Source organism: Tubulanus polymorphus, chromosome 1 (assembly GCF_964204645.1).
Source record: "Tubulanus polymorphus chromosome 1, tnTubPoly1.2, whole genome shotgun sequence".
NCBI classification, from domain to species: domain Eukaryota; kingdom Metazoa; phylum Nemertea; class Palaeonemertea; order Tubulaniformes; family Tubulanidae; genus Tubulanus; species Tubulanus polymorphus.
Window position 1 is genome coordinate 1528722 of NC_134025.1, and position 12434 is coordinate 1541155.

The following is a 12434-nucleotide window of genomic DNA, read 5'->3' on the forward strand; positions in this document are numbered from 1 at the left end:
ATTGCCCTTGTGACAACATAGATCTAGCCCTATATGAATCCTATCAGTAATTGACTAGTTCTGTGCGACTGGTCTCATTACCGTCAAATATCAGAATATCGTTGACATTTTTTTGCACGCGAATAAAAGTATCAGATATCAGTTAATTGGAACCGTGTCACTGAACGGAGTACAGCGAAACTTTCAATTATAGAAAAATATATATATTCAGCTGACGCTGATTGTAAAGTTTACTCAGCTAAGTTTCATGATTGATTTCTCATTAGTTTTAAACTACTGCCGCTAGAATCGAAGTGCTCTGAAACTAATTCAATTCAATGTCCGTAAAGCAATACAGTTTACAAGTTGGGTCTTACAAAAAAGATGACAAGGATGAGAAAAAGAGTAGAATACAAAATTCAGAAAATTGTTATAAAAAGTGAACATAAAATGTAAATGAACGTTAGAGGTAGACTCTTGAGATATATGCTGAAAGTTTCTAAGTGCTTTAGTTAGTTTAGGAGAGCATATTGAATTTGTCGACAATGGTCTCATTTTGAAGGAAGGGAACAGCATGTTTTAAACTTGATTTCTATGGGGTAGGTCTGTTTGAGAGCTACTTAGGGTTAAGAGTTCAAATCAATATTAATATTCATCGTGATACGTATATGACTGTAGGCTGTAGGGCAATTTAAATTGCTGGAGCTGGACGGATGTAACCGTGCTGATAGCGAGCAGATATTCATTAAAATCTCGCAGATTCTACTAATCAGCTAGAATAATATGTAACTTGACGAATGAATGCAGTGCACTGTACTGTACACTCACTGGGGTTACTATATACTGACCACATTATTAACTGAATTAATTCTGTTTACGTCATTTGATAAGATACTGTAAATCAGATGTGGTTTTATTAGTTTCTTCCGTATCAGTTTTAAATTTCAAATCATTGTTTTGTCAACCGTGGCTGATCCACTACTGTTTACTGATTTTAAGTATTTATTGATAATAATGATGATTTTTAACTAACTGAAAGCTGCTAGACTGTGTCAGTGTAAGAGAGACTGAATAGAAAATAGAAAAATTCCGCTTTTTTGCTGGAAAGCTGCCGTTGGTTGATTACGAGTCAACCCTGGATCCACCTCTGCATAGTTCAACGAATTGTTACTGAAAAATCTCACTTTGTTACCGACACTAATAACACTAAAATGGGGGTAAACTGAGAGGGCGGTAGAATGTGGACATCGACCTAAAAACTTACATTTTTTCTGACTATGATCATTAGCTGACATTCGAGAAGTGAATAGCGTTTTCAGGAATTCCAGGCACCTGATAAGAAGATCAAAGAGATCTTATAGACTAATCTTAGAATCCAGGGAATCTTCAGTCTGAGAGGTGCTGGTGATATGTTAATAGAACTCGAGATGGACATGTTTGATAGTTTCAGCAGAAATATGAGTGTTTACTAATTTTCCGTCATTTAAAACATGATCAAATGATCTATCATCAATGAATCGAGCTTCTGGCTGAATTCATATTCAAAGTTGTTATTTTTACATATTTACATAGTTGTTCATGCTGTAGGCATTGCTTTGTGAACTCTGTAACACAGACCAATAATTCCATTCCTGTTTATAATATTTCCCTGTTTACAGTGTTGACAGTTTATTTGTGATTTAAATATTTCGAAAAATTGATTGGAATTGATCGGCCATCAGTCTAGCTCAAATTTTGATGGCTAGTGCAAATCCACTCAAACAGCACTACCCCTATAAATGTATAGAAATATAACTTTTGTAACGGCTTCTACTGTGCCAAAAATACATTTTAAATGTCAATGTAAATAAAAATTTTTTATGTAAATAATTGCTGCTGATTGCAGAAGTAATAACAATAATTTACGATGAACATTTTTATGTGGCGTCAATTCTGCAGATTCATCACGTATAGCTGTAATGTTTCTATGACATTTATATTCAAAATACTGTAAAATTCGAAGCGAACAGATGAGTGAAGTTTATTCACTCAGTTCATGTAGACGACGCCTAGAGACTGAGCTATAAACGTGCAGCTTTAGAATATCTCCCTCGAAGGATTTCTGTTCCCTGAATTATAGTATGTAGCTGTTAATACATCGGGTCATTTCTAACTGTAACTTCTTAATAGTTCCTTATAGTACAATTTACAGTCAAATCACACATAGCGATGTAGTTCCCTAGTTAATCATTCTCAATATGACCTGAATATCCGATATCTCACTCTCACTACTAGACGCTCGACGAAGCTGTTTTTATTTTTGCCGTTTTTAATTAGATTATCGATTCAGTTTCGACTGCTCCTCGCACCTGCTCTGTGTTATTTCGGCACGAATTTTAATTTGATTTTAACGTGTTTTTTCAGCTCCTCAGATGCAGATCTTGCCGATAATTGTGGACTGTTAAAACAGTCGCAAGATGCGATTAGGTAAAACTATCAGATCATTGTCCTGTAATTCACATTTCTTAATATTCGTTTTTTTACTATTTTTCTCTTTTACTCTCACGCAAACTTTCCTCGGGATAAAATGAAATGGAAATCTTAGAATTGATGAGAAGTATCTTGTTTATTTTCTAACAGTTTTGTGCGATAATAGATAATGACATTTGAATTAACTATTGCATAAATATAGAACCAAGAACAGGAACAGGAACTTGGATATATTTCAATGATACAGAAATTAAGAATTTGTTACAAAATAAACAAGATACGTATTTTATCAATTGTGGTATTTTTATTTTATCTACGAACTGTTATTTTTTTCACAGTGTACGGTATATAAAAATGATGATAAAGACCACATTTAACCGATACCTTTACATCCATTCCAGTTATCAACGGTCATCTACATTACCTAAACACAGTATTTCTCACCACAATCTCGAAAACAAATTTTTAATAAACCTTCGACTTCATCGAGTTGAGAAGAAAATGTGTCAAATTGTCACCGTTTTCTAAACTCACTTTCATACAAACATGTCATCATCACAGGTGAAGCCATTTCATACCTTCAAATATTCAATGTATTTAATGTTGTTGAATTTTTTCAATTTGGTCTTATGAAGTTTTTGATAAGATATTTTATTGCAATCTGTATCATGTTGAGTCTATTCAACCGATATCTATTTATCGTGGTATCAATGTTCGTATTTCCTCATATAAGTTGACATGCTTTTCTTGACGTTGTAAGGAATGTCGTCTCCGGGCAATTGTAACTTTAATCAATACAGTATAAAACCCACAATATTGAAAATCTGTTGCTTCTACCCAATTTCAGAGATTTGTTTGAAAATGTAATATACACGTTCTAAAAAAGGCGAAATGATATTTTTCGAGGCGTGTATAAATATCACATTATGACACGTAATAGAATTGATCAATGAATCGAAGATCAGCAGAATGCCTACTAAAGATATGGTATATCTTTAAAAAGATTTTAAATGTTTTAAGATGTTTGCGATTTCAAATAAAAGAATGTCAATATGTATTCAAATGTTTTCAATTATTTGAAATATTTCACCTCAGCTGAATTCAAACGTTGTCCATCATTTTTAAACGATTTAGATAATTAATTTCAATGCAAACAGATATAAATCTGTGTTGCGATAAACTCCATTTTATTATCCAGCCTTTATTTACTTTAGACCTTCAGGATAACCATAAGAAATTACATTTTTCATATGAATTTTTTTTTGTAAATGTCTAAATTCCGAAATTACTTATATAGATAACTCATGGTCAGATATTACTTACATAATCAGATTTTTTCGTTAATTCTCAACATCCGTTATTGAAGTTTTCCGGTTGTACAGTGTGTCGTCGTAATTAAAGCTCTTAGGAAGCCATGTATATAAACACTCCCGCGTTGCGTCATTCAATCTATCCATCGCTTGAAGTTATTTTGTTACTAATAACTGAAGCCTACGACCCTTTAATCATCGAGTCAATCAGATACCAGTCTGTCCTGCAGGCTCATACTGGGTAAAAAATATCTCTGGTTTGAATGAATAAGTTATAAGATTAGCACCCTGGACGGATGGCAGCAATCTACAGATCCCCTACGTATAAAAATATGGCAATTTCATTTACGGTCGGTACGGTGTATATTTCATATCGTGTAACCAGTCCCGGGGTATCCTTGCCAGTCCCGGGGTATCCCTACCAGTCCCGGGGTATCCCTGCCAGTCCCGGGTATCCCTGCCAGTCCCGGGGTATCCCTGCCAGTCCCGGGGTATCCCTGCCAGTCCCTGGGCCACCGTCGGCTATCGGAGTTAGTCGACTATAGTCGAACTAAACGAAACCGAATGTCCGTTAGTCGAAACTATATTCCGGAAATAGTTCGAAAATCAAACGCATTCGGTTATTAGTTCCGACCACTAACCGACTAGATACGAAAACCGAATTTGGCCCTGGGTATCCCTGCCAGTTCTGGGGTATCCCTGCCCGTACCTTGGTGTCCCTGTCAGTCCCAGGGTATCCCTGCCAGTCCCTGGGTATCCCTACCAGTCCCCGGATATCCCTGTCAGTCCTGAGATATATCCCTGCCAGTCCCGGGTATCCCTGCCAGTCTCGGGGTATTCCTGCCTTCCCTGGTATATCGGGCATGATAAAAATCCATTTACTTTTTGCGAATACAGCAAATTACTGACGACGATGATTCGATTTATGATCGCTGTATGATATTTGAATCTAATCATTCGTCGTATGTCGACGTGGAAAATATAAAAAATCTCCACCACTCGCCGCAGTAAGAATCGATCGATATAGAAACCGGTTTACTTGATCTGAACGACGGATTCTGCTCTGATTCTTCATCTCTTTAGGATGGCAGTGTCGGTAAAGAACCTCTCATTCGCGGCGCTAACAACCTCAAAATGCTTCATTGAAAATATTTCGGTGGCACAAATTGACACTGTTATAAGATGAGTGATGGATCGGATTGAGTCTGCGGCTGTTAACATGTCATTCTCTGTTAAGTGTCTTTAACCCTCTATCAGCTAATTCTTGAGAATTCGTCTCAAAAATATATAAATCAATGTTATGATATTGCAAGTGGTCACGAGCCTACGGTCCTTTAGCTTTTGGCGACACATTGCCAAGAAGAGAAGCAGAAATTGCATTTTTGAGTACATTCAATCCATAGGCCTTCATTGCATATTCTAAAATATTCTAAAAGCTGAAAGTTCTATGAATATTTCTTTAAAAAGTTAGACTCGTCTCATAAAATGTATGAATCAGCGATGCTGTTACGTGATGATTGTGACGATGACTTCGCGCGAAGTGACATGAAATTTAAGTGCTCGACTTTTCAAACATTGTGACCGCTTTAATGTCAGTTACACAGATTATACATTTACTGCGTGAACCTGGGAATCAGTGATATCCATTACTGTTTGATCACCAAATGGATTTTAGTCATTTATGAACCGTTTATAGATGTGTGCAAAGTGTTTCCAACATTTAGATTTCAATTATCAGTTGTACAACTTCGCTGGCACGAGATTCTGTAGACATTCTCAGACCAATCCTCATTATAAACCTCTTTACAATTCCGTTGAAGTTTCGTGCAGTTCAGTTCAAAGCTGTTAATTCTATTGTGAAGCAAGTGAAGTCAATTTGCGCCGTGAATGAACTCAGAGACCGGAATCAAACCTTCATTACTAATGTGATATAAAGATATTGTTCTGTAAGAATATGATTTTAGGATCATGTTTGATCGGTGTTTAGTCGTCTGGGGAAATCAGCAGCTTTATTTAGCACGAGTATTTGTGAAATAAGTGGCGAGCTTCTCGGGGCGGAAAATAATCATTTGTTTCTCCACTATTAGCGAACAGTTTCTTCGGTAGTCGCTAGAGAGATGAGTGATTCAGGTTTCTGTGACTGGACCGATACACCTGGGTATTATGAGATAATCTACTTTTACTGTCAAAACTTGCTGCATTCTATCATAGAAACTCTCGGTAAACTTCAGTTCGGTTGCTGTTGATGAAAAATGTACGCAATTTCGTGGTCATGTCACTCGAAATAAATCGTGAATGCCTTCTCTGATACGTCTGATACGGGGGCCATGAATTAGCGCATAGCCTTGGAAACATCAATGCCGTGTCCGCGGAGATATAAATCATATAGATTAAATTCAAGATGCGCATGATGTATCCTAGCTAGCTGATACTGAACAGGGTTAAATGTATCCTAGCTAGCTGACACTGAACAGGGTTAAATGTATCCTAGCTAGCTGATACTGAACTAGGGTTAAATGTATCCTAGCTAGCTGATACTGAACAGGGTTAGATGTATCCTAGCTAGCTGATACTGAACAGGGTTAAATGTATCCTAGCTAGCTGATACTGAACAGGGTTAAATGTATCCTAGCTAGCTGATACTGAACTATAGGGCTAAATGTATCCTAGCTAGCTGACACTGAACTAGGGGTAAATGTATCCTAGCTAGCTGATACTGAACAGGGTTAGATGTATCCTAGCTAGCTGATACTGAACAGGGTTAGATGTATCCTAGCTAGCTGATACTGAACAGGGTTAAATGTATCCTAGCTAGCTGACACTGAACAGGGTTAAATGTATCCTAGCTAGCTGATACTGAACAGGGTTAAATGTATCCTAGCTAGCTGACACTGAACAGGGGTGAATGTATCCTAGCTAGCTGACATTGAACTCTATGGGTCTCTACTCTGTCGAACAAACTCTAATTATTCGAACAATCCAATCAACTGTTTAATAGTTGTTGACGAAGATTAAGTTCATGGAGTTTAAAAGCTATTTTTCCTCAAGTATTCATCGATTAAACTCTGACTGATCGAAGGTTCATATTATCGTAACATTATTTCTAGCCAATAATCAACTCTATATACAGCCTCCCGGGGCTGCGCGGTTTCATCTTTGAATCTTGAAAGGTAAAAAATCATCCGATAAGATATTCACGAGATATCATCGATCGCAAATTCCTCATTTGAATTTATAATACGTTTATCTCGAGGCAGGGTTATCATCATATTGCGCTAATTTCATAATTGTATTAAGTTATTCGGTTGCGTTTGGAATAAATTCACTTGTCTCTGGGTTCTCTGTCATTCACGATTCTCTCTCCGATTCTCAGTTCTCTTCATGCGATTCCAATCGGATTATTTACTCACGTTTAAAATCATCTGAAAACTTGTCGGTTTCCCTGGTTGCCAGCGATAGTAAATATCGGTGACATTGAACTGAGGCGTATGAGAGAGTGAGAGAGAGAGTGAGAGAGAGAGAGAGTCTTCTTGCTGAAATATTCGCTTGGATTTATATTTATATCTGCATCGACTGATTGTGGTTTATTGTAGCAATGCAAACGATACAACGGTAAATCACTCAGTTTATAGTTCTACATGTATAGTGAAACTCGCTTAATTCGTCATATTGCTGAATTTTTGAGTTCAAATTTATCATTTCACTTCAATCTACGAAGTGTAAGTCGTCATCTGGATAATTCTCGGCCGATCATCACAACTATGACTATTTATAAAGTGAGTTTCGCTGTATCTCTGATACAAGGTCAGTGAAATCCTGCTCTTTTTACTGATGTTATCAGAAATTTATAGCGAAATCTTGATATTGTATCATCATCATCATATATTCATGGATTTTATTGGCTGACTGATATTTGGTGTCTGGTGCGGAAGTCTTGTTTGTAACTGATGTTCGTTTCTGTTTCAGAGATCATTAAAATGCTCATGATTTATTTTGTCGATGTAAAATCTCTATTTCTGGTTGTAGACATACGAATAAAATGAGACAAAGTCGATTCTTTTCTGATTCATTTGACATAAGGTGACCGTATATCACAATCAAGACACTGTCTTACAGAGACTGAAAAAAATATTTATTCCATTATGATAATCCAGAATTGACTGTAATAGTCAACAATGTAAGCTGTAATCTTCTTTTATGATTTTGAGAATTTGAAATTTCTTGTTTGCTGTTTAATGTTATTTAATGAGAGAGATGAAGGTTTTTATTGCTTGGCGTTCGCACCTGATACCTTAGAGCCAGGAAGATACGATCAGGAGAGGCTGAGTCACGTGTCCTCACACGGATCGAATGCGTAGCCGAGATCGCACGAGCATGTTTAACCTGGGCCAAATTTGACCTGTGCCAAATTAGGTCATAAACCTCGGATCAGGTCCGTTCCAATCTTGCTAACTGGTTGTGGACGTGGCCCGACTTTCTTGCAACATCGTTTTGATAGCGTTTTAGTAATTAGTGTGTGATTTATGTGTAAACTCTTGGCACAGGCCGAATTTGACTTGTCTGGACCAGTTTGAACCGGGGCAAATCGTCTCTGTGTGATCACCGCTTTAGAATAAAGAAGTGTTTGATAAAATGCGAATGGTTTATTATTGTTAAAGAGCAGGTACTCTAGAGAAGGTACTATAGAAGATACTCTACTAAGAGGAACGAAACCTCTTGTGTCTCAACCATTACTCTTATCTATTGCATGACTAACCAAATTCTTCTTTTTTTTCTATCCTATCTGACAGTGCCTTGCTTGGAATACAAGCTTTTAGCAGGTAATGTGTCTAATAGTAATACATACGTGTGCGATCATTAGTTATTTGTGAATGATATTTGTGACAAAAAGCACCATTTTGTCTGTCGTGATATTTTATTACTCAGACCGCTGCGGTTTTTTATTTCTTACCATATTTTATTAAATCATGGACTTCATTAAGTGGTGTTTATTGTTGTGCTATTGTTCTGGTAGTTGATCGAATATCTCATTAAATGGTGTTTTTTTCCCTGTTTCACGTGCGGTGTAGAAATCTATTTATATCCACCACAAATAAAGCTTTTCGTGTTGTTTTATTCTTGTTAATCGAACGGATGTGGTCTTTGAAATTTTCAGGAAAAAAGAGCCCCCGAAAACTCCAAAAAATGTTAGGTGGGAATACCACATATATTCGTCCACAAATACATTATCATGTGATTGGTGTCGGTGTCTTAAGGCAAATCCAATAATTTTGCTAATTCTTGAAAATAAATGACTAACATTAATCTGTAAATATGAATATTCAGTGTAAAGTTTATAGTTGATAGCAGCTTATAAAACCAGTAGTTGAATCAAAAACAGTCAATCAGAACAAAGACATATCTAGCATTAGCATATACATGGTTGTGACGTAGTTTACGTCCATCTTCAGACTCTACGAATTTGAATGTTTCGCTAATTATAGTTCATCGATCATAATAATTCAAAACATTTAAATGAATACTCTGACAGAAATGCATTCTGCTCAAAACTTAAAAACCATGCTAGCAATTTTGTCTAGTCATTGTCATATGTAGGGTATTTAAAACATCCAAAATATGAAAATCTATTGAACTGACGTTTCTGCTAGAATGTTTCTACCAATCTGCAGAGGTTTATCTTGATGTTTTCTTTTCAAATACATCTCTGGTGATGGGTGGAAGAAGCATTCTAGCTGAAACGTCGTATTCATCGTTAAACTATAATTCTTCTTCTGATATTGAGTTTTTGATTTAACTGTTGAGTTGTGTTTATGTTACTCAATAAACAGTTGTACAGTTGCTTTTAGATTGGTTGCATATTCCTATTAATCACAGTTTCCTTAGTTTTTTTTTTACATGACGTTCATGTTTTTTCCTCATGATGAATTGATTTTGTATATGTCGTCGCTCGTTAGATGAATTTTTGTTATTCAGATTTTGCTGCGAATTGAATAAAAACGTAGTCGTTTCTGCTTTGATTTCGATGTTGTTCCTAAGGAAATTGATACGGGTCCAAATTGTCAGAATTTTCAGATGAACTTCAGGCAGTAGAGTAACATACCCTTAGGCTAAAGCGGTATAATCCTCCTTGTTACTGAGCGCGACGTATTTACATAAAACATATCAAAACCAATAAAGTGTCATCAACATCGAAGACTTGGTAATATAGAGTGTTTGCTATAAAGAATCTGAGACTTCTGAATTTGGATCTGTATAGATAAGTTTTACAGTTGACTCCGCTTGCAACGGAGTGTATATCGCGTGCCTCAGAAAAACCTTTAAAGACTGACTGTCCCGGAATTCGCTTAGCTCGGAGAAACTTTTCTGGTTCCACGGGATCCGAGGCACGTGTGCAGTCTACTGTATTAACAGCTTGTTGTGTGTAGATTATTTATAAATGGTGATGGTTTCAATTTTTTCTCGTATATAAAAATGATTTCTAATTCCAGTTCAAGGTTTTGTATCTTAATTTCGAATTGCAGAATAATTTCGATCCGTTTTATACTCATCGTTGTCTATGGCTTCAACGTTTCAGATTTCAAACTCCTCCGTCTAAAAAGGTATCAACCGAGAATGTGCAACCTGATTGTGAGAATGGAGGCAGACATCCTCACCTCGGAGCTTACGGACAAAGCTCGTCATTTAGAGATGTAAGTTCACTACTGTAACTACTACTCAATGAATACAGTGTTATTGTTCATTTAATCAAACTGTGCTAAATGTGTCTCTTCGTGTACATTTCCTGTGGGTTAAGAATAGTACATTACTGAAACTGAATTCTATGAAAGCTGTGGCGACTGACTTCTGTCAGCTCAAAATCACTGTCTTTTGTTAGCTAGTAGTCATTGACTTCTGGTAGCTGATAGTCACTAACTTCTGGTAGCTGATCGTCACTTCCTGCTGGTAGTTGATAGTCAATGTGGTCTGATAACTGATAGTCACTAATTCCTGGTAGCTGATAGCCAGTGTCTTCTGGTAGCTGATAGTCACTAACTTCTGCTAGCTGATAGCTAGTGTCTTCTGGTAGCTTATAGTCACTAACTTCTGGTAGCTGATACTCAGTGTCTTCTGCTAGCTGATAGTCAGTGTTTTCTGGTAGCTGATAGTCACTAACTTCTGGTAGCTGATCGTCAGTGTCTTCTGGTAGCTGACAGAAACTCTCTTCTTATAGCTGATACTCAGTGTCTTCTGATAGCTGATACTCAGTGTCTTCTGGTGGCTGCAATTCAATGTCTCACATTATTATATATATTGTTAGCCAAGCTCCAGCTCTTGATTTCCATGCATTCTTCCTGTAACTGACAGCAAGAATTCAATAAAACCATTCCACATGAGTAGATTAGAATTTGTTTCTATTTTCCGCCTCTTCGATAGTCTTTCTGTTACGACTTCTCACAAGGACATACACGTATTAATAGATTGTGGGGGGTCTCGTCGCTGCTGTCATCTTCACAACAATTTAACACAATTCTGTCATTTTTGTTCATATATCACACAGCGCGCATGGAACGGATGAATGCATAATTCTGTTGATGGAAAATACCGACGCATAACCGCATAAAATGTGTAATCAAATATAGACTTGTTCAATTTACGTATTTGAATTTCAAATTTTTCGTAAGGAATATTTATCTCGTTATACTCGTCTGCACCGTTGTTTTCCATGTCCCTGAATTCAACGTGCGAAGGAAGTGATTAGGTCGAACGACGGTCAACTCTCTCTCGTCACTCAGCCTGGATATTACACTTGTTCAACTTACTAATCCCACAAACTAGTCCTATATCCATAATTTCCTTTTAATTATCCTGCCACCGGTTGATTATATCCTACTGACTTCCGGTTATAACATCACTGATATCGATTTCTACGGGTTCAACTCATTCACAAATACATTCGTATTCTATTCTACAACTACAGCTAAATCATCATTAATATCATCAGTTACATTCATTCAGGGATCACTAATATCATAAAGTTTACAACTCCATCAGTGATGTTCAACAGCTGCCCACTGACTTTAATTTCCTTCTGTAGAACTAATATTTACATCAATGTCTGTCGCGCTGGCTTTTAATTTCATATGTTTGATGCATTCGCTGCTCTTCATCCATGTAAACTCTTATCATTCATATTTGCTCATTCCACAAACAGAAATTGATAGAAAATTTATCGCATATTTTTTTCCCGTGAATAAACAACGAATCTTTCGACGAAGTTTTGATCGTATTAATTCTAAACGAATCAATCTAGTAGTAGAGTCAAATAATGGTTCTAACGTTTCGGGCATTTCACAGGATTCATTTGAACGTTCAGTTAGTTCCACAGTGTGTTAAGAATTAAATCAATGTTGTCGTAAGTCGCATCAGGACCATTAGCAACCGGACAGCTTTATTGAAATATTTTCATCGATTCGTATATTTTTATCTATCTGTTTCTATGCTTCAAACTTCAAATGGCAGTCAGTCGTAGTTAGTCGTAGGTTGTAGTAGTCAGTTGTATCGTCTCTAGTTGAAATAGCATATCACTAGTAGATATAGTTACGGTATGTATCGATATCCTCTCACTCAGTTTGCACTGGTCAGCGCCGTGCTTAATGATAAGTGACCAGGCAATAGTGTTCATGACTAGCATCATTT

The 12434-nt window shown here is 36.6% G+C and overlaps 1 protein-coding gene across 3 annotated transcripts in view; it reads left to right on the forward strand.

The window, feature by feature from the left end:
- The window catches only part of LOC141902756 (synaptotagmin-7-like), a 43646-nt gene that overhangs the window by 8962 nt on the left and 22250 nt on the right, over nucleotides 1–12434 (forward strand). For all 3 annotated transcript variants that reach the window (XM_074790639.1, XM_074790633.1, XM_074790648.1), the window contains exon 3: nucleotides 10333–10447. In XM_074790639.1, coding sequence (XP_074646740.1) covers nucleotides 10333–10447 — 115 coding nt within the window. The remainder of the gene's footprint in view (nucleotides 1–10332; nucleotides 10448–12434) is intronic.